Here is a 22,760-nt window from a genome sequence, read left to right as displayed (position 1 = left end):
AGTATAGGCAACTCTCTGTACCTTCTGCTCAATTTTGCTGAATTCAGCAATATAAAATTGCTGAAAAAAGTCTATTTAAAAATTCAGCACTGGCTGGTGTGGCTCAGTGGATTGAGTACTGGCCTGAGAAACAAAAGGTCACTGGTTCAATTCCCAGTCAGGGCACATGCCTGGGTTGCATGCCAGATCCCCAGCTGGGGGTGTGCAAGAGGCAAGCAATCAATGTACCTCTCCCACATGGATGTTACTTTTCCTCTTTCTACCTTCCTTATCTTCTCTCTAAAAATAAATAAATAAATGTTTAAAAAAATTCATAGTAAAATCATCTGAGTTATAACCCAATACATATTTATATTATAATTTAGAAAAAAAACTAAAGCCTGGGAGAGCCTAGACTTTCTTAAGAAAAACATGCTGAGAAAATCAGCAACTTCTTTTGCTTTTATCCTCCCTGTAATAATAAAAACAATGCTCATTTTCTGCAGTTTCAATTAATAGCACATTACATCATGTTATTCTAAATGTCCAACACTTGTCCTGAATTTCTAGTGGGGAGGACAGAAGTTGCCCACTTCAACTTCTATTCCTCTCCTGCTTGAATGCTACCCATCTGTGTGGAGGACCAGGCCCAGTAGCCTCTACCCAAAGACGCTTCTCTCTAAGCTCTCGCTAGGCCTTGAGTCAAAGAAATCTGTGAGAAAACAGTTGCTGTAAAAAATACCAGCAATGCTGTGCTAAGCACCCAATAGTTCATAAGGTGTGCTTCATACACAGCAAACACAAGGATGTAGAGGGAAAAACGTTTGGGATGCAGTTATCTTGGTTTGTGGTTGTATCATCATTTATTGGTAAAATGACTTCTTATACTGAAGCCACTTGTAAACTAATAAAGAGGAAGGTAATTCTGTACTATGCCTGAGGTCAAGTGAAGATGAAGGTGGGGATTTGGAGGGTGAGGGGAAGAAGTCAAGGGCTGGTCCTCATACTAATTTATTCTGCAAATGTGGGGATCTAGCAGTAAATAAGAAAGGCAAATTTTCTGTTTATGTCTGAGAAGAGGGAATACAGGCAATAAAAAAAGAAACAGATTACTTAACAAGATGATGTCAGAGCACACTGAGATAATATGGAGGGCATGAAATGGAGATTGGAGGGCTGAGAAATCGGGTAATGGTACTTTATTAAGTAATCCGGCAGGTAAGCCCTCTGAGCTAGAGACGTGAATGAGGTGAGGAAACTAGTATGTGAAGGTCATAAAATGTGTAGTTATGTCTTAGAAAGTAGCTCCCTGACTTCTCTGTAAAACTCATTGCTCACTCCCAAAATATTGAGCCAGGTGCTCTGCATTTTATAAGGAAAAGATGGTCTCCGATGTCAAGTGACTTGTAGTCTTTTGAATGAGACAGTGAAGTGAATAGACTAAGGTAAATTATGACAGAGGTTACAGGTGATTGAAAGCACAAAAGAGCAGCCAACCCAGCTAGGGTGGGGTTCAGGGTTGCGGAGGAATAAGTAAAAGTGGAGTCCTCAAGGAAAACTGAGAGTTTGAAGAGTACAGTGTGTGGAAAGACATGGAGGGAAGATGTGTACAGCAGGCTGAAATTCTGTATGGCTGAAGGTGGAATGTGAGGCTGAGGCACAAAATCTGTTACCCAATCATGCTCTAGGTATTTTTTTGTGGACCATCTGTGTAATAGATACATGGAGGATGCTGTAGGGAAAAAGCTAAGTCCCTCTTCTCAAAATATTTTCTAGAGAGGATACATGATAAACAAGTGCAAGACTAAGTAAACAAATACATAAAAGTTCTATGATGGAAATAAAAAATGGGTAAAGTGACAGAGGATGGGTGAGTGGGAGCCCAATTTAGATAAGGTGATTAGGAAGACTGAGGAGGTGGCATTTCAGCTGAGTGGAGGATAAGATTAAGCTAGCAGTGCAGAGATGGGCAGAGCATTTACAGTTGTGGGGAAATTCAGTATAAATGCCCTGAGGCTGGAGGGGTAAAGCCGAGATTGGCTACTAACAGTTGCTCCACCGTCTCGGTAGTGAGTACTGAGGAGGCTGAATGGGAAAAAGACTGCCCCCAAGAGGATGCAGAAAAGGTCACAAGTTTGACTCAGGAGGCCTTCAAAGGCACAGGGACCAGGAGTTGTGGGGGGTCCCAAGTCTTTTGTTCTGCACCTTAGCCAGGACTTTGTGCTCATTTCCAAATCCTGCCTAAAACCTAGGGTTCAAATAACACCTCAAGTAATTTTTCTCTCTTAGACTAAGGTGGAGAGGTCCCGGGCTCACAGTTTCAGTGGGCATAGCAAAGAGAATCGTGATAAGGACGGTAAGAGTAGCCCATACTAGTGCTTTGCACGAATAAAAAGGAAGCCCGGAGTTTGAAGATGACTTCGTGGACAGACTAGGAATTCCACCAACATGGGCGAGAAGCACAAAGTCTGCGTGGTTTTTAAGGACCTCAAAGTTGTAGATATGGCTGGGGTCAGCATGAGCTTCCTCGCCTGTAAAGTGGGGACAATAAAAATTCTCTGCTCTTTATTATTTCCTACAGCAAGACACCTTACTGCTAGAGGGGGAAAAAAGAGAGCTGTGAAGTTCAGTTAAAGTCTTTGTTAGTTAACAAGAATTGCAGGGTCTCTGTAGGGTACAGTGACAGGTGCGGTATCATGCTCCTTTCGGAGGAAACACGCCATGTAAGACCGCGAAGTACAGGACAACGTCTAGGGCCCAGGATTCTAAACTTGTTAGTCCTAGGCTTTTGGAGGTCTAGGGCAGACTTCACCCCACGCCCTCATCTCTAATGCGTTTCTTTTGGGAATCTAGAGACGTCACTCCCAAACGGAGGTCTCCAGAGAAGCGTATGCCCTGACCTTAAGTCTCGTCCACTGCCTGATTCTTAATGCTGGGAAAAAAAAAAAACAATAGGGTCAGGTCTAACATCCCCTCCCTCGAAGTGTGGGGAGACAGAACAACCTTTAGGATCCACACATCCTCGGTTACTCCCACCACACCGGCCAAGTGGCCAAAGCCGGTCGCTGGAGATATGCGTCCCCGGTCGCGGAGCATTGTGGGGCTGGTAGTCCAGGCTAGGGATCACAGCTTTGGCTACGGAAGCCCTAGAACTACACGTCCCAGTAAGATTGCGCGGGCGCCGGCCGCGTGCGTGGCGATCAGACTTCCGCAAGAACCCGGGGCGGGACCGTGACTGAGGCTGGAGCCAGGCGTCGGGATGCAGCGCCCTGGGCCCTTCAGCACCCTCTACGGGCGGGTCCTGGCCCCACTGCCCGGGCGGGCCGGGGGCGCGGCCTCTGGAGGAGGCGGGAACAGTTGGGGAGTCCCTGGTTCCCACGTGCAGCCTCCGGGGTGCGCGCAGTCCGGGATTTGCGGCAGCGCGGGTCGAACAAACACTTACGGCGGGGAAGCCAACAGCGTCTTGCCAGGCCCCTTAACGATGTCGAAGGCCGAGGAGGCCAAGAAACTTGCGGGCCGCGCGGCGGTGGAGAATCATGTGAAGGTGAGCAGCTCCGGACTGGGGCAATGGGCTTGTGTCGGGGTTTGCCAGGGCGTCCTAGTTCCTGGAGGGGCGTAGGCTGCGTGAGCGGAGAGAGGGTGTTCATTTTCCCCGAGTTAGTTCCCCGCTCCTAAAAGGTCGTTGTGAAGTGGGATCTACTGGGGGCAAGTACCCGAAGTTGAGCTTTCTAAAGACTCCTTGTGTGGCGGGACAGCAGTTTTGCAAAGTGGAGCCAGGTGGTGTCTGATGTTGAGTGGGGCTCGAAGGGACGTGCCGCCTGGGTTTTTAATCAGCAAATGGAAACTGATTAGTTCTGGGCTGCCGAGAGGTATTCTCACTTTCCTGGGAACCTGGTGGAGAGCTGACTTGAAATTTCACTCCAAGTAGGTTTTAGATTGGCGCGCGCCCGCTCCGGCGTGTGTACTCGCCAAAAGGAAGGGGACAGTCAAAGGGGAAGTCCTGAGCTTTCAACGTCACTTTGACAGGGCCTGGCGAACGCTTGAAGTCTGGAGGATGGTGTTCGGAGATGTTCAGCTGTTAATGATGAGGTCGAGGTCGTGGCTTCACTTGTTCGTTTATCAGCAATTGTGATGCTGTGAAGTGGAGTCTTTTGACCTGAGCGAATTTGCTCTTGCCAATCAAGTTATCTTTATAGTATTTTGAGAGCCAAGTGGAGCGTTTCTACCCTTAGGTGAAGTTTCTTCTGCTTTATTGGCTTGTTTTTCTTTTCTGCTTAGAAAATGGTATAATCCTCTAATGATAGTTCTTTATATTTGATAATACATTAGTTTACAGAATTATTTTGTGTAGATAGATGAGGTTCGATCCTCAAACAGCCTGGTTAAGAGGCCCGTGTGACAAACTGTGGCTCAACATGTCTGTAGAAGGAATGGCCAAGGATCATCCAGAACCCAAAAGGAGTGACTCCTGTTCCCGCGTCCTTCCACCAGTTCCACAGCAGTTCTGTCTGGTGTCACTTGTTCTGAGTCTGGTTAGCAGTAGGATTTTCTTTGGGAATTCACAGAGTTAATGTAAAATGTGTAATCTGGCCCTACTTTGGGGATTCAGTGCCTCGGCTGCAAAATTGGGACAATAAACTGAGATTTCAAAATGCCTGGATAAAGTGAGTAGCTAATCTACAGGTAAATGAAATCTATACAGTTGGAAAAGCCCTGTTATTTTAGTTGTTCTAGTAACCTATTTACAGTAACATTTGGTGGCTCATGTCTCCCTGACCTTTGTTTTATAATTATGTATTTGGTTAATAAAAATCTGTAAGCCCCCACCTCAGACTAGAGCTCCATAACACTAGATTCCAGACACATTATTTCATGAAGTTACCAGGTGAAAGGCTGGGGAGATCGCCATCAGCCTTTTGGGGACACCTCACCTAATCTCAGTGACACCTACTTTTTCTACCAACATGTTTTGCTGCGATGCCAGCACTACTGGAATTTTGTATTTTCTGCTTTTCCATTGATTTATTCATTTCATTTGTTTGCCAGGTATTTTTTGAGGGCATAGCAGTGTGGTCACCAGAAATATGACTAGAGTTGGGGAGGAGGTGAGTCTGATCTTGGATGCTTTTCAAGTGGGATAACTAATTCAAAGCCACACATTTATTGAGCATATTCACATACTTAATTGCTCTCTACGGGGGGTCTCCTTTGCTCAAAGGTCATGTTTTTGTTTAGCACTTTGTGACTTGGATTTGTTTACTTGATTGTGTAAGATTATCAGAGTTGGATATATGCTAAGATCTGTTGGTTCCATCTCTGGAATGTTATTGGAGCTGAGCCTTCCCTTTGACCTACCAGCTTGCCCAGTTTTGGCTCTCCCCCGGGCCAGATGATAGCAGTTGCCCTTACCTTGTACCCTCTGTCGACCTCCAAGTAGTACATTATCATCTTCTGAAGCTCTCATCTGCTCTTGTCACAGTGGCCTTCATGTGGCTTCATCCTGACCTCCATGAGACGCATCTGGAACAGCTGCTATAAGCTAGGTACCCAGTCAGGTGGGGAGGATCCACAGACAAGAGACTCTGGTCCTTGTCTTCAGTCCCACCATCTTCTTTCCTTCTGTACTCTCTTCTCCCTGTGCACCCAAACATTGCAAAAGTCAGACTACTGACATGTAGTGTGTGCTTTGACATTATTACCCTCAACCTAGAATGCTCTTTCTTGTCCTTTGCCTTTATGATAAAATCATATGTCCTTCAGGATTTGGTTCAAAGGCCAGTTCTTCCTTTCAGTTTTTCCTTAGCCTCATAAGGGGAGGGCAAATTTTCTTTGATTTTGTAGCACTTTATACCTTAGGTGCCTTATGCAGGTGTCTTATGTTCCAGTCATTTTTGTGTTTATGTTGCCCAGCCCCATAAAGGTAATCTCCTGGAGAGTAGTTAACCTTATCTTCATTTAGAAGTGTTGGTCCCACTGGGGCCTGCTGAGTAAATGTTCAATGAATGAAGTGTGGACATAAATATGGAGGTTGTGGGATTACTGGTGGGTTGAATTTCTGGGAGTAGGTCCAGTTCCCTAGCCCATGGGTGTTCCAGTGTGGTAATTACCTCCACATCTGGGTGGATGCACAAGTTGTAGAGTTCTGAACTGAATCCTTTGGGTAGCCACCCTGAACTCAGATCTGCCTGTTTCTGGGAGTATAGTCACCTAGAGTGGGCTCCCATCCAGGTCCCTGCTCTTCTGAAGGTCCATAGCCTCCTTTGTTCTCTTTGCCAGACGCTGTTGTGCCCAGTGCACTCCTTTGTTCTCTTTGGAGCCATGTATAGTAATCTTGGTAGTAGGTTCTTACTTTCTGTCACATTGAATATTTTATGCCAGTTCTGTGGCCTGAAAAATGACTGTTGAAAAATCAGCTGACAGTCTTATGGGAGTTACCTTGAAGGTAACTAACTGCTTTGCTCTTGCTTCTTTTAAGATTCTCTCTTTGTCTTTTACTTTGGCATTTTAATTTTGATGGGTTTTGATGGGCCTCTTTGAATTCATCTTGTTTGGGACTCTCTCTGCTTCCCAGACTTGTGTGTATATTCCCTTCACAATCTAGTGAAATTTTCCTTCATTGTGTTTTCAAATATATTTTCAATTCCTTGCTCTTTTTCATCTTCTAGCACCACCACGAGGCAAATGTTGGTACGCTTGAAGTTGTCTCAAAGTCTCCTTACACTGAAATTTCTGCTTCCTCCCCTCCTCCTTTCCCTTCCTCCTGTTCCCCTCCCTTCCTCCTCTTTCTCCTTGTCCTCTGCCAGTTGTCATTGTCGTCATCGTCATTGTCGTTGTCGTCTTCTTCTCCTCCTCCTTCCTTCTTTTCCTCCTCTTCTCCCTTCTCCTTCCTTCTTTCTTCTTTGTGTTTTCTGCTTCCTTATATTCTTAATTGCTATTTGGTTCTCTGCTTCATCTACTCTACTATTGATCCTTATAACTTACTTTTCATTTCAGTTAGTGTATCCTTTATTTCTGACTGGTTCTTTTTTTATGGTTTCCACATCTTTTTTTTTTTTTTTTTTTTTGTTATGCTGTTGAAGTTACCACTAAGTTTCTTAAGCATCCTTATAACCATTGTTTTGAACTCTGGTAGTTTACTTCCATTTCATTTAGTTCTTTTTATGGAGATTTCTTCTGTTCCTTCATTTGGGGCCTGTTTCTTTGTCTCCTTATTTTGGTTGCTTCACAGTGTCTGTTTGTATTTAATAGGTAGAGCTGCTGTATGTCCCAGACTTGGTAGATTGGCCTTATGTAGTAGGTGTCTTGTAGGGCTCAGTGGCTCAGACTCTGAAATTATCTGAACTGGGTGCTCCAGGTGCACCTCTCTGTGGGCTGTGTGCAATGTTCTGTTGTAGCTGAGCCTTGATTGCTGTTGGTGTCACTGGGAAGGATTGACCCCCAGGCCAGTTGGCTGTGAGGGCTGGCTGTGACTATAGCAGAGGAGCTGCTGTGCAGAAGCTCACCCTGTGGAGTAGGGCTTGCTTCACTGGGGCTATGGTGTTCACTGAGCCTGCCCCTTGAGTGTGTCGCTTGTGAAAATGATAGGGTTGTAATCCAGTGTAGTCTGAAGCTGTCTACTGGGAGCACTGGCTTTGGGGCCTCCCTGGAAGTACAAGCTCAGCCACTGCTTGTTCCCTGCCTGGGCCCACCTGTCAGGAGCTACAGACTGATCTACAGGTAGCTGCTACTTGTGCTGGGCTTAGCAGTGCCTGGAAGAGGCCAAGCTGTGAAGTGAGACTGGCTGGCTGCCACTAGTGCAGAGCCTGAAGACATATAGCAAGAGCTTTTCTGCAGAGGCTAGATGCTGCTTTTTTGAGAGATTTTAGGAAAGTCTGAACATCAGCCAAGATAGACCATTTGTATGGGAAAGCCACTAGAAATGGCTTGGGTGGGCCCACAAGCTGGGTGAGGCAGTGTCTCAGGGAATCAACAGGATGGGGCAAATAATGTTAGGTAGGTTGATGGAGACTCAGATGTGGGGCAGGACTCAGCAAAGGAACAGGGGCCTCTGCCAACATTCTTATCTGGGAGAGAGTGGGCCCTCCAGCCCTCACCCTGATGCCAGACAATTTAGTTCTTCCTGTTATGTCCCTGGCACCTTTCCAGCTGCTGCCCCAGCACTGGAACTCAGAGTAAGTCAGAGTAAGTATGTGCTCAGGCCCTTTAAGAGGAGTGCATGGGACTTCAAAAACTGTCTGTCTCATTCAGCCACAATCGCTGCTGGGTTTTACAGACCAAAGTTATGGGGACTTCTCTTCCCAGCACTAGAACCCTGGGCTGGGGGGTCTGGTATGGAGCTGAGATTCCTCGCTCCTCACAGGGTCTTCTACAGCTGACATACCCCTCCTGGTTTTTAACTGTCACACATGGATGTGGGACCAACCTGTTCCTGCCCCCTCTCTTCCTACCAGTCTGGTGTGGCATCTTTATGTCCTTAGTTGTAGGACTTCTTTTCAGCTAGACTTTAGGTATTTTGAATGATACAGTTATTCTGTGGTTGAGTTGTAGTTTTCATGTGGTGGTGAGAGGTTCTGAGTGCCATGTTTACCTATGCCGCAATCTTGACTGGAAGAAAGAACCATAAATTAAAATGCAATAAAAAAATGTTAAGCTTATAAGACTTATCTCCAAGGTAGTTATGAAATGAATCTTACAAAACACAATTAATTTGTGTTTCTGTGGACAAGGATTACTTATTGTTAATGGTTTTCTGCAAGTTAAAGTCTACTTCTAGAGTTGTAAAATGGTCTAGTAAAGGTGTTACTGGTGTTGGAGTTCTTGGGTTCCCCAAGATACAAATTGAAAGGAAACACCATATAGGGTGTCTAAGCTGTGGCCTGTGGGCCACATGCAGCCCAGGATGGCTATAAATGCAGCCCAACAGAAAATTGTAAATTTACTTAAAACCTTTTAAAATCTTTTTTTTTTGCTCATCAGTTTTTGTTAGTGTTTGTGTATTTAATGTGTGGCCCAAGACAACTCTTCTTTTTCCAGTGTGGCCCAGACACACCAGAAAGTTGGGCACCCCTGCTAGGAAATTCCAGGCAGATTTTATTAAGCTTTTGGTCAAGCACACAGGAGCAAAGAGGAAAGGACCATCCTGTGAAATGCATTGGGGGCTGGCTCTGTTTGGCTGCTTTTATAATATGGGGACAAATTGGACTTGCCTGAAAAGGCATGTTTTTTGAGAAAGGTAGGCTTGCAGAATTTTCCATTCCAGGCTTGGATGACTTCCTTTTCCAGCTCTGTTGCCTGGTAAGCACGTTGGCTCCTGAGCTGGGGTAAGACCGCTCATTACCGCTACCCTAGGATGGTCAAATAGTGGTCAAACATTGATCCACTGTGCATATGGGTCAGTAGTTGAAGCAGGCAGTTTGAAGGGAGATAAAATCAGCTACCTCTGTGTTTTTTGAGTAGGAAGTGGAAGAATAGTGACATTTTGTGGTCCAGCATTTCTTTTGGTTATCTAGTGCCTTTGGGGTCTTGGGCAGAGGTCCCTATGCTATCTCAAAGGCAAAGGCACACACCCCTCTAGGATCAGATCATACAATATTTAGAGGCTCCAGCATGCCATTGAACGGACATCCAGTAATCTCTTTTGCTCATCTAAGTCTTAAGTTTCTTAGAGTGTTGAAGTCATCTTTAAAGTGGGGATAGTGAGTCTTGAGATTCGCCCTGGCCAGTGTGGCTCAGTGGATTGAGCTCCAGCCTGTGAACCAAAAAGGGTTGCAGGTTCAATTTCCCAGTCAGGGTATATGCCTGGGTTGTGGGCCAGGTCCCCAGTGAGGGGGCGCATGAGAGGCAACCTCACACTGATGCTTCTCTCCCTTTCTTTCTCCCTCCCTGCCCCTCCCTCTAAAAATAAATAAGTAAAATCTTTTTTTTTTTAAAGAGGTTATAAGGGGTTGTGAGATATGATTTTTAATAACATTTATAAATCTTCTTGGAAGATGCTTAATAAATGGCAGTTGCAGCTTTGGTGTTTAGCTGTTTTGCCTTAGACTGGCAGGAGATTGCTTCCAGGAAGTTGCTTGAGAACTGAGCTCCACATTAGATCCTGACTGTTTGTACCCTGATCTTGTTGTGTTGTTTGTGGTCTAAATAACCTCAGCTGGGGCCTTTCTCTGACCCTGGTCTGCTGGTAGGCCCTTCCCCCTTTGTTAAGAAGACAGGCTCAGTAGTGAGGCCTGTTTCTTGTCCGTTGCACTCAGGAAGTGTACAGTCTTGCACATCCTTCCTAATGCAGATGAAGACTTTTTTTTGTCATGTTTCTAACTAAGTCTTTGCCCTCTTTCCATATTCTTTCAAACAGGCTTATGCAAAATGTGGACCCTTTCTCCATCAGCCGGACAGATGCTGATGTACTTTGCTATTTCAAGGTTACTTCAGACTCTTCCTCTTCTATTAACACTGGGGTCTAGATGGTGGGCTGGATATGCCCTGCAGGTTCCCCTCGATGCCACCGGCCTGAAGGTGTCTGTGGTCAGTCTCCTGTCTTTCTAGATGTTAATAAGCTTTTGTGAAAAGACAGTAAAACCAGAAACCTTGACTTATTAATGCCTGGTGATTTTCCTTGCTGATTGCCTCTTCCAGGGGTTGGTCAGGAATCTTTCAGTGCTCACCTGCAGGCCATTTTTGGAAGGCCAACTTAAGTTGCTGTATGTTGTATGTGAGCCAAGCCTTTTGTCTGATAGGATATAAGGAGTGTTAAATATTAGACTAAGAGGCCTAAAATGGAGTCACTTGCAGTAATCCCAGCTCAAGAAACCAAAACTTAATTATAATTTTGACTCTCCCAGAAATGGAATCTTAAATGAGTCTGTCAGGAATTGCCTGATCAGTAGTAATCTGCCTGAAAGACCCTGCCATCCCTTAAAGGAAAGTACGTGAAAGCTTTTCATTTTGGGCCCTTCCTTGGAGCTCCTTTCTATCTGCTAGTTTGATGCTGCCCAATTCAAATCAATTTTTTGTTTAAATAAACTCTTACCATTTTAATATTCCTTAGTTTGTCTTTTAACAGGAGGAAATTGCGATGTGTCAGATAAAAGGAGGAGGGCTCTGCTGATAAATTGCCACTGGGCACTATAATGAAGTACAGCTTTGAGGTTCAGTGGTTATGTTTCTGTAAAAAGGACACATGCCTTGCACCCAGATTGGTGCACTAATATTTATAATAATTTTGTAGCCCTAAAAAGTGGGCTAAAGAGGGAATAAAAGATGGTATTAATGTTTTGGGTTTTTTTTTTCCTCTTTTTGGGCAGAATAATCAAGTGCTGGGAATTGGAAGTGGTTCTACAATTGTCCATGCTGTGCAGCGAATAGGTACGATCTTGGGCTGTTTCCTGGATGTTTAGTGTTGTATGGTGGGTGTGGGGAGGAGGAAGGGTGAGGTGAGAGTGGGGCATAGGTTTGGCACCAGCTGGGTATGGCTCCAGTGCTATGGAGTTGGGAGGAAGGGCTGCTTGCCAGAGGCCAGCTGAGTGTTCCAGCTTTTCCCTGAGAGAGGTTCTTGGGCCTCTTAAGGCACCTTTGGGAGTTGCCCTTTGTTTACTCAGCTGGAAGGAAGGAGCAGCCTTAAAGTGAGATCTTAACAGAATTTTAATCCGTGTGTGTGTGTGTGTGTGTGTGTGTGTGTGTGTGTGTATGTATGTGGGGTCGGTCGGTCTCAGGGACCCTCAGGCAAACTCTGAAGTCTGGTTTCTCAGGCAATCTCAGGTTAACAAATCAAGATCATTGCTGGCTTGACCCCAGAGAGAATGTGAGGTGCCTGCAGTGGGCGGCTGGTTCCCGCAGGTGCTGACTTTGCTCTGATTAGGGTGTGTCTGTGCTTAGGAAAGGCTCAGGAGTTGTCAGCCCCTGTGGCTGCCCAACAGGTTTTACTGCCCTGCTCTTTGTAAGAACAAAGCCCAGAGGAGAGGCTTGACCGAATGCTGACCTCTTCTAGATCCTGTGGGACAGTGCTCAGGGGACAAAGTGCAGCAACGCTTTGTCTTTAAGGAGTGGTTGTGGTGCCGGGGCTATGGCTCCTGGAAGCCTTCATTGGCTTCACGTGGTCTTCATACTCTCTTCTACCTTAGCACTGAGTGTGTGGAGGATTTTAACCACAGGAATTAACTGTGGGTTTCACAATACTGATATCTAAACTTCACAAGATGCAACCCAGCGATTAAAAGGACTTAAGCTTTAACAAGACAGTGTTTTGTTTAGACTTTTTAAAAGCCAAGTTTTCCTGAAAGGTGCAACCCCCAAATGAATAAATAAACCCACTCTAACAACCTCCTGGGGTCTATGAGTGATTATATATTTTTTACTAAATGTAAAAGTTGAGTTCTAGCTTTTCCCTTTTAAAAGGCAGTGTAGGGAAGTAGTTAAGACTGGGAAGCTAGACTGTGATCATATTCCAGTTCTGCCACTTACTAGCTGTGTAACTACCCTGTAACTGTACTTTACCTCTCTGTTTCTCAGCTTGCTTACCTGTAAAATGGAGATAATAGTTGTAACTTATCTTTGGGTTATAACTTATCTTTAGGATTGGAAGAGTTCATATGTGTACAGTTCTTTGAATGTTGCCAGGCACATGGTAATGGCAAGCACTGGCACTGGTCAGAACTTACTTAGGCTTTCTAGTGTGTGATATAAGTTCACCAAGTTTTTCACCAAGAGTGGGGACACAGAATAAAAGGCAGCCATCAGTTAGGGGTAGTGTGTTTGTTTTCTGTTGGATTTAAGCAAATGTGTACATGACAAGAAGAATAAAGTGAGGAGAGTGAAAATCCACCAATGCTGTTTTTGTCTCCACAGCCGAAAGAGTGAAACAAGAGAACCTGAACCTCGTCTGTATTCCCACTTCCTTCCAGGTATGTCTTGCTTTCCATTCTATATCTTAGCAGTAGCTGAGAATCTTCTGGGTCCCTGAGGACATTGTGATGTGGCTTTGGGTTGTGCACCAGGGTTGTTTCAGGTGAGAGGGCTATGAACAGAAGAGTTTATTTCCTCAGGATTGTTTCTCAGAAGTGTGGCTTTGGGTGCATTCATTTATTCACTCTGAATATTTCAGTGTATCTTGTGTTAGGCATGATGGAGTCTATAGAAATGACCACATGGTCTCTGTCCTTAATGAACATTATTTTTATTTATTTATAGATGAAAAAAACTGGCGCAAAGGGCATAGGACATTAAATGATGTGTTAGTAATATAAGTACAATATTTGGGGTTCATGTCAAATGCTTTTGTACCATAAAATAGTAGGGGCTTGTGGAAGAAAGTTGTGGAGCCAGGTAAGTTTCAGGAAAAATCAGGGGACAGTAGAGTTTAGGAAGGGAAGAAAGAGAGGTGCCGAGTTAGAGCTGTCCCTGTCCATCATCTGGCTATTGTGGGGAGGGTGGTTGGTGTTAGTGTGACTTCGTGGATTTAGTTTTGGATAGTCAGGTCTTAGGAAAGAAACTCTTCCAACCCTGGAGGCTCAGCACCCACAGCCTCCAGGTACCTCTGGTGAAGGGAAAGAGTGGGTAAGGTGCCTGAGAGATGTCTTTTAAGCCAGGTGGGGGCCCCAGTCTATTGGAGTAGGGAGCAGAGGAGGCATTCTGGGTGAACAGAATAGGAAGTTAGGATAGCACGTGCTGCCAGAGTTTCCTTGGAGTGAAATCTCTTTGGACCCTCAACAAGGTGAGTGGTCACCCAGGAGACTTAAGACGGTACCATAATTCCTGCTGCAGGCTAGAAAATGAGTAGTGTCACATCTCGTTTTTGCCTTTGAAATCCTACTGTTCTGAGGAGATGCTTTTAAAATCAGTAGTTGTATGGATTTTCTTGGCCTTTTGAAAAGTTAGGTATATAATTTTCCAAGTGACTTGACCATCTAGTATTTTTCTTTCTTATTTAGTAAATTATTTATACATATGTATATATATGTTTTTACATATAGGGGATCTTGCTAAGCTCATACATATGCCTGGTGGTTTGGAAGAGGTGCATTTGAGCAAGGGGCAGTATACAGGCTGAAGAGAGGTCAGAGATGGCCTATTTACTTATCTTCACTGGCTGAATATGGTGCCCAGTGTAGGTGCAGAGGAGACATAAGAAAGCCCAGCAGAAGAATAAAAGCCTGGGTCAGCTTGTAAAGTGCCTGATCTTTAACTGTATTCCCCAGTCCATGCACAGGTCCTTTAGCACAGGGTGAAAGCCTAACTGGTTTAAGCTGCTTAAGCATAACTTCTGATCAACTGAACTGTACTGACATAGGATGACTCTTAGGAATCTAGGCTTAAAAATAAAAACAATTGAAGAAAAACCCAATCTGAGCAAAAATATCAGTGGCCATACATTACAGGGGAGGTAAAACTATATGTGCAGGCAAGTCACTAAATAAACAGCAAAAACAACCCCCCAGTGGGGCACCAGATCTGGAATTGTTGCATCATATTATCTAACATGTTTATTTTTATCTCTTTTCAATTCCGTTGCCATTTAGTATTATTTTGTACTAGTTTTAGGTGTACAGCATAGTGATTAGACAATCATATACTTTAAAAAGCGTTTCCCCGGTATTTCAAATACATAGTTATTTCAATATTATTGACTGTATTTCCTATGCTGTACTTTACATCCCTGTAACTATTTTGTATCTACTAAGCTGTACTTCTCAATCACTTTTCTTTTTTCACTCAGCCTTTAACCCCCTCCCCTGTGGCAAAATCAGTCTGTTGTCTGTATCTATGAGTCTCTCCGTTTTGCTTGTTTGCTTTTTAAGTTGCACATGTAAATGAAATCATGTGGTATTTGTTCTCTGACTCAATTACTTCACTTAATATAATATCCTCTGGGGTCCATCCATACTTCTGCAAATGGTAAGATTCATTCCTTTTTATGGCTAATATTTTTAATTAAAGCTATGCAGTCATGTGCTGTTTAATATTTTGGTCAACAATGGACTACATGTGTGATATGATGATAGTCTCATAAGATTATAATTGAGCTGAAAGACTCCTGTAGCTGTAAATAGTGTCATAGTGCAATACAGTACTCACATGTTTGTGATGATGCTGGTGCAAACAAAACTGTGCTGCTAGTTGTATAAAAGTATAGCACGTACAGGTACAGTAGTAGGCTGTATCCTCTAGGTTTGTGCAAGTGCAGTCTCTAATGTTCTACAATGATGAATCACCCAACAACACATTTCAGAACATATCCCCATTGTTACATGACCTGTGACTGTACCTACACATGGATTGAAGAAGCAAATCATTTAAGTCTTTTTATTGAAAACAACACCACTGCTCTCCTTATCCCCTACCCCGACCACCACCATTTCTTCCTCTTTAGATGGAAATAATTTTATTTTATGTCTTTCTTTTTAGAGAGAGGAAGAGAGGGAGAAAGAGGGGGAGAGAGACATTGTTGGTTGCCCCTTACATATCCCCAGTTGGGGACCTGACCCACAACCCAGGCATGTGCCCTGACCACAAATCGAACTGGCAACTTTTTGGTTTACAGGCTGGCACTCAGTCCCTTGAGCCGCACTGCTAGGGCTAGATGGAAATCATTTTAAAACTTCTTTAGCTGATTGGATATTTGCTCCAATATCTCAAAAAGACATGCTTTTCTTGGTATTTATATATTTTTTCAACTTTAGGTAATAATTCTGCACTGAAATGATATATGGAAGATAGCATTTGGTTATCTTTTACCTCCTTGGTCTTACTGTACACATACTCTGTTCTCTCCTAGTCTTCCTGTAGAGTTTCATTTTGATGAGGCTTTGCTCAATTTTTACAGAATTGTGACCATCCAAATTACGGCTGACCTGTGTAGTATGCTATTATTAGTCCTCCTTACCTGCCCATTATTTTGTTTTCTTGAAAGTTAAGTAAAGGTTGTGTTTGGTTTTTTTCTTTTTTTTCATTTGCATGGTTGTCTATGTACTCCTTAGTAATTCAACCCTAAACTCTTACCCAAAATCACAGTGGCTTAAAAGAGCAAATATTTATTAATCCTCATGATTCCCTGGACTGACTAGGAAGTTTCTTCTCAACACTTTCCAACACAGTGGATATTTCATTCCATCAATTTCATTTTCTTGGTCAAGTCTCTCTAGAGGGTTGGCGTTGATAATGCTATAGCAGCTGCTGGTTGCTGTTATCTTGGGGACTGTGCCTTTGTAATCAGGAAATACCCTCTTGTTTTGGATCCATTCTAGTTTTTGGTCTTGTTCGTTACACCTCCCCCAGCATAGTTTTGTTTTCTTCAGTTTTGGCTAAGCACATCCTTTAGGTAGCTACTCAAGCACATGGGATACAAATCTGTTGCCACTTTGGATATCTGAAAATGTAATTATTCTAGCTTCTCTTGAAGTCAGTTATTTGGTCAATAGAGAATTCTATGTTAAATAATTTCTTAGACTTTTCAAGGCATTTCTCTGTTGCCTCTGTTGTGGTCTGGTTTTCAGTTAGCTGTTGAGGAGCTTGAATCTATTCTGATTCTTGCTCCTCTGTATAAAACCTATATTTTATTCTCTCTGAACACTTCTACTCTTAATATTATCTTTTCTTTGTCTCCAGTGTTCTGAAATTTCACCATGTTGTGTCTGGCTTGGTGTGGCGGGACGGGGGGGGGGGGGGCGGGGGTGGGGGTGTGGTGTGTGTGTGTGTGCACGCGCGCACATTTGGCTGCTCAACTTGCTGGGACGTTGCTTCTGCAAATTCACGTTCTTCACTTTTGGGAATCTTTTTCCCCATTAATTCCTTTGATTTTCTTTCTTCCGTTTTCTCTGGTCTTTCTTTCTAAGATCCCTGTGTCCTTGGTTCTTGTGGCTTGTTTTGTTCTTTCGGCCTTGTCTTTTTCTCTCTTATGTTTAATTTTAAACAAGAACCTTCTTTTTTTGTCTTATTTCAATTCTGATTTATTTAGTTTGTTCTTATGGGTTCAGTTTTTCAATATCTTCTCTTACCTCTCTAAGAATATTAATGATAATTTTGTTTTTAAGATTTCTTCCTTTTATATATGTTTCTTCAAAGTTTTTTTTTTTTTTACAGTTTTTTGGAGGTATAATTTACATATAGTAAAGTTTACCGTTTCTAGCATATAATTCTGAGTTTTGACAAATATAGCCATGTAACAACCAGCACAGTCAAAATATTGTTAGATTGCTTTGGTAGTGTAAAAAAATATATTCCTGTTTTTCTTACTCTGATGCTCTTGGCTATCTGCTTGCTTTGAAGACTGGTAGGCTAAGAAGCTGATTGGAAGCTAGCTCTCAGATGAGGGTGGTCTTTGCTCTAGGCTTCTCTGTCAAGCCCTTAAGTTGGGGAGCTCATGATGTCAGATCACTTATCTCAGAGAAGACTGCCCAGTTCCCTCTTGGGAGGGTATGGCTGGCTGCCCATGGCCTGGGAGTCAAGAAGGTAAGAGGGCTCGAAGACATTGCTATTCTGTATATAAACTTGCTCTTAATTCTCATTTTTAGTGTAATTGTGATAGATGAAGCGTCTAGCATTTTGCAGAATCTCTTTGACTGTGACCATGGGACTCGTTTGCCAATGGAATGTGACCAAATTGTTTTCCAGAGAGGCTTGAAAAGTGCTCTTGCATTGGACTTGGCCCTTCTTGCTGCTGAAACCATTCTGTCCCCAGGTGAACCAGGCCTGGCAGATGAGTGGCTCATTGGCCCCAGACATGTGAATGACATGACACCATTTACACCACCAGCCCAGACCAGAAACTTACCAGTCAGTCCAGGGAATTATGAGGATTAATAAATACTTGCTTTTAAGCCACCCTGTTTTGAGGTAGCTTCTCCACAGTAAAAGCTTACTGAAAGAGTACCCCTGACTTCACCTGTGCCTGGCTGCCCAGTCTTGAGACCTACTGTTTGACCCTCTCCAGAGAATAAAAATGCTGCTTTGGGAGTAGCAGAGCAGGATATGGAGGTATAACAGGTTCTTACGTAGCCTTTCCACCAGTCTTCCCTTTGCATGTACCATCGTCTGCTCCCTGAAGTTCGCAATGCCTTGGAGTCCTGAATCTTTTGGGAGGTCATATGTTTGTTTGTTTGTTTCTTAGCTTTGTCTCGTACTGGTTTAGGATTTCTTTCTCATGTCTGCCATTTACCATTAATTTGTGCATTAGTGGTCAAGCTTTTAAAAGTTTGTTGCTGTAGTCATTGTCGTCGTCATCGTCGTCTTTCTCTCTTTTTTTTTTGGTTTATGCCTCTAAGAAAAATACCTTTATTACAATTTTAGAGAGGCTTTGGGAAAGAGCAGAGCCAAGCACAGGTGTTTATACTGCACAGGTGTTAATTGGAAATTTGATCCTGCATTCTTAATATAGCATCCTGCTCTTAATCCACCTGTTTTATGGTGGTAATTAACAGCAACTGCTGGCCAGTTCCAGGAAGTTAGGAGGAGGAGTTCACAGTTCACAGGGCTTTTTAAAAATTTACTTGTTCAGTTATTGTTTTTTGTTTTTGTTTTTTTACATCCCAAGCCCAAACTGATTTTTTTGGTAAGTTTAGCCAGGTGCAGTCTCCTGAAATGAAATGATTGAAATAAAATAAAAATATTTGAAGCCCTACCTTTTAAACAAGTAAACTTATAGTAATTTAAAGGATTTATATAGATTTTCCTTTTAACTCTTTCCTTTCCTTCTTTCTTTTGGAAGAAGAAAATAAAAAGCATTTGAAAGTCATATTTGGTCTAAGCCAAAACATTGTTTATTGATTATGCTGGTCTTCAGTCTACCTCAATTAGGTGATAGAAGGGGAAATGTTTTCAGATTTTATTGTAAAATTTGTGGAAAACAGAACGACTTCTAGACTGTCATTAATCACCTGAGATATTTGGGGTAGCATCAGCTGTGGGATTGCGCTGAGATGGTATTGCTTCCTGTCTTTTTTCACAAATACAGGCTAATCATTATTAGCTTTCTGGTTCCCTGCACTTTGGGGAGCAGGAAGAGACAGATGGGGTTTGCTCTGCACCCTCAGGAGACCTCTTAGCTTGTGAGCACTAGTGTCTGGTATCCAGTAGATGCTGATCCCGATTGGGTAATTGAGGCTGCATTTGTGCTGACTGACCCACGGGTGGGGTCGATACTTCCATGGTAAGGCTGTTATGTTGAATTCAGTGTATTAGTTTACTAGGGCTGTAACAAGGCACCACAAACTGAGTGGCTCAGAAAACAAATTTTCTCACACCTCTGGAGGTCAGCTCTCTGAGATTAAGGTGTTGGCAGAGTTGATTCCTTTGTAGGTTGTGAAGGAGACCCTGTTCTGTGCCTCTCTCCTAGCTTCTGGTGGTTTGCTGGCCATCTTTGGTGTTGTTTGGCTTGTAGAACAACATTCTACATTTTTTTGCATTGCATTGCACTGATTTCTGCCTTCATGTTTACATGGTCTGTTCTTTGTGTGTGTCTGTCATTGTGAGAAAATTTCCCTTTATAAGGAAACCATTGATACCAGGTTAGGGCTCACTCTAATGATTTTATTTTAACTAGATTACCTCTGTAATAACCCTGTCTACAAATAAGGTCACACCCTGAGGTACTATTGGTTAGAACTTTAACATATCTTTTTTTAGGGGAATACAATTCAACCTCTAACTCTCAGGCCATTTGTGGGTTTGACTTCTCTGTGTGTGCAGGGCCACTTACAGGGCACCTAATGAAAGGTAGGGAGATAGGAGAGTTGGAGGATTTGCTGATAAGAGCAAACTTAAAGGATGTCAACCCAGTGGGATCTTAAAGTCATTGTACAGAGTCCTCCATGTTATGAATGTGGATACACACTGTTTAAAGGAAGGACAGATCCTGTGCTCGTGTTATTGCTTATTGTTTGGGAAGATGAGTATTTGTGTGGGGCAGGAGAATTACAAACAGGTCTCTCAGCTGCACAACGTGGACAGTACTTGCCTTGAAGTACTTACTGGAAGGGGCCAGTGCCCCTTCATGTCCCAGATGCAGGGGTGGGAGGCTGGTAGTGGTGGTGGTGAGGAAGCAGAGTCAGTTGGTTGTAGTGCTTATTGAGGGCGTATATATTTTTATTAGGGAGATGGTGCATGGGAGGTGTTAGTCACTGTCTCCAATGTTGGGAGAGTGTGTTGCGCCTGGCCCTTAGGCACTCTAAAAGTGTTTGCTGGATGAATTAATGCTGCATTTATGTTGTGTAATTTGTCACAAATATGCAGTAGAGAAGAAGTAGAGAGGATGTGCCTTTTAGAGGAAGGAGAGAGTCCACTCTTTGCCAGGGGATGGGGAAGGCTTCCTGGAAAGAACAGCCTTTCAGTTGGAGATAAAGGGCTGGTGTTTCGGAGAAAGTGGGGCATTTCAGGTACAGGAGGAATGCCAAGACTTCAAAGAACTCCGTTTAAAATTGTTACTTTTAATAAAATAATTAATAACATTATTATGTAAGATGACTGATTCTACTTATAAGTAAGGTTGTTTTCCTTTTCTTCTATCTTTCGCTCCATTTTCCTTTTCTTCTAATTCCATTCCTAATTCCTATACAGGATAGGAAAGCAGATGCCAGTATTTCTGTTCCTCACTCTGTCCCTAACTTAACCACAATGTTACCTCCCTGGGCATCCATTCTTTAAAACAAGGGCTGTCACTAAGTGACCCCTTTTGGATTGAATTTACAATGACCAATTATTTACTCAACTCTTGGCTCAATGTGATGCTAACTTTTGTAGGGCAACAAGAGTATTTGAAATCTGTTGTATTCTGATTATAGCCTAGATGGACAAAAGGACATCCTAATCAAACAGGAACACTGGCGAGTGGTGCTTTGAATTTAAATGTTAAATTAAAATGATATATTCACACAGGACTTTTTCCATAGGAATTGTGATAGAACATTTTCCTAACACCCAGTTTTCATGTAATGTATTTGAATATGGTTTAGTACTGTTTTTAAAGTATGTAAAATTAATAGGAAATCATAGTACATCACAGTTTTATTTGCATGATAGAATACTACACTGAACTATATGCAGTTCTTGTCATTTTTCTAATACCATCTGTATTAGCTAACTGTTCCTAAGGCACAAATCACCACCAAACTTAGCAGTTTCAAACAACTAAATTTATTATTTTGTAATTTCCGAGAGTCAGGAATCTGGAGTGATTTAGTTGGGTCTATCATGAGGTTGCAGTTGAACTGTTGACATCTCAAGATGCAAAGTGGTTGAAGTTCTCTTCCACGCTCAGTCACATGGGTTCACAGGCTTCACAGACTATTAAGTAGAGGGCCTGTGCCCAGGGCCAGTGTCTTAAGGACATAGCAGTTGGTTTCCCCAGAGTATGTGGTAAGAGAGGGATGGAGGGAGAGGAAGGAAAAAAGGAGGGGAGGATGTTTGAGCATGTCCTACCCTGTGGCTCATTTCATCTATCCCAGTTCATCTCCGCAGTGCCATGCCGTCCCCCTACTGTGTGATGTTGGTCATACAGACCAACCCTGGGACATTGTGGGCAGGGATTACCCAAAAGCATGAATACTAAAAGGAGGGGATCATTGAGGATCATCTTAGAGGCTGCCTTTCAGATATTCTTAATGTTTTTATAGTTCAAGTTCTGGAATTCAGGCGATTTCTCCCATACTACTTTTGGAGAAGTCTGGGAACTTGGAAATAATCCAGCAATACCATTTTTATTATTGTTTTCTCCATTATATGTTTCTTCTTAATAAGAACAAAGTCATGTTTGTTTTTTTAAACTTGTTTTTTTTCCCAGTCAGCATTTTATTTTAGCCTTTTCTTGTGGAAAATTTTAAAGTTAGAAACCATATTAAACCATAAACAGGTGAAAGAATAACATAATCAATTTCCATGTACCCATCCCCAAGTTTGAATAATTATCAATTCATGGCCAATTTTGTTTCCTCTGTACCCCACTCTCTTCCACCTAGGTTATTTCGAAACATCCCAGTCATAGTACAAATTAATTGTATATATTTTACTATATCTGCCTGAAAAATAGGGAGGCTTTTAAACATCTCAACAATACTAAAAAACTGTAACAGTAATTTTAATAGCATCATAAAAATCCAGGGTTCAAAATTCCCCTTTTGTCTTATCCTTAAAATATTTTTTTACAGTTTGAATCAGGATCCAAATAAAGCCCATGTATTGGCAAGTTCCAGGATCTTTGTATTTTATTCTTAGAATCTTAAGATTTTGGATGAAGATTTATGTTGGTCATTTCATCTATCCCCATCTTTTTATAGATGAGAAAATTGGCCGGTGTTACATGGCTGATTCATTTAAGATTGGAACCGAGACCTTGTGATTCTTGATCTCAGATGCTTTTCACATTAAGAAGAAAATACTTTCAAGATGTAACTTTGAAAAAAGCATTTTCATTCTCTGGTTCCTTTGCATATTGTGAACAATGACATGAACATAAATCCTCCTCACCTGGACTTGGGTGATCGAGGTTCATATGCACTTGTTTCAGCTCTGAGTCCTCCTCAGTACCATCTGGTGGTGGTCACCACTGCTCTCCCCTTTGGTCAGCCTGGGCTAAAGGTTGATGATATTTCTAAGGCATGTGTAGGAAGTCAGTGGTGCTGACTTTTCCCACAGACATCCTAAATTTCTCCCAGTCTGCTGCTCTCAATTTGCCAAGCTCCTGACTTAGCCATTCTAGAAGCCCTGTCTTTGCATACTCATCTGAGTATGTTTTCTTTTGCTTATTTTTACTTGATAGTAGTGTAGCCTAGGAATCACTCCATGTCAATTCATAGTGATCT

General features: G+C 42.7%; 1 protein-coding gene across 1 annotated transcript in view; it reads left to right on the top strand.

Moving 5' to 3' along the window:
* The first annotated feature begins 3,205 nt into the window (after positions 1–3,205).
* The window catches only part of RPIA (ribose 5-phosphate isomerase A), a 47,494-nt gene continuing 27,939 nt past the window's right edge, over positions 3,206–22,760 (top strand). Inside the window, exons 1-3 of the mRNA XM_054591993.1 lie at positions 3,206–3,523; positions 11,280–11,340; positions 12,820–12,875. Of these exons, the coding sequence (XP_054447968.1) occupies positions 3,239–3,523; positions 11,280–11,340; positions 12,820–12,875 (402 nt within the window). The 5' untranslated portion in view covers positions 3,206–3,238. The remainder of the gene's footprint in view (positions 3,524–11,279; positions 11,341–12,819; positions 12,876–22,760) is intronic.

Source organism: Pteronotus mesoamericanus, unplaced genomic scaffold, assembly GCF_021234165.1.
Source record: "Pteronotus mesoamericanus isolate MK-2021 breed Mesoamerican mustached bat unplaced genomic scaffold, CSHL_Meso_final scaffold_31, whole genome shotgun sequence".
In the NCBI taxonomy this organism is placed as follows: Eukaryota; Metazoa; Chordata; class Mammalia; order Chiroptera; family Mormoopidae; genus Pteronotus; species Pteronotus mesoamericanus.
This window is presented reverse-complemented; position numbering and strand designations above follow the sequence as displayed.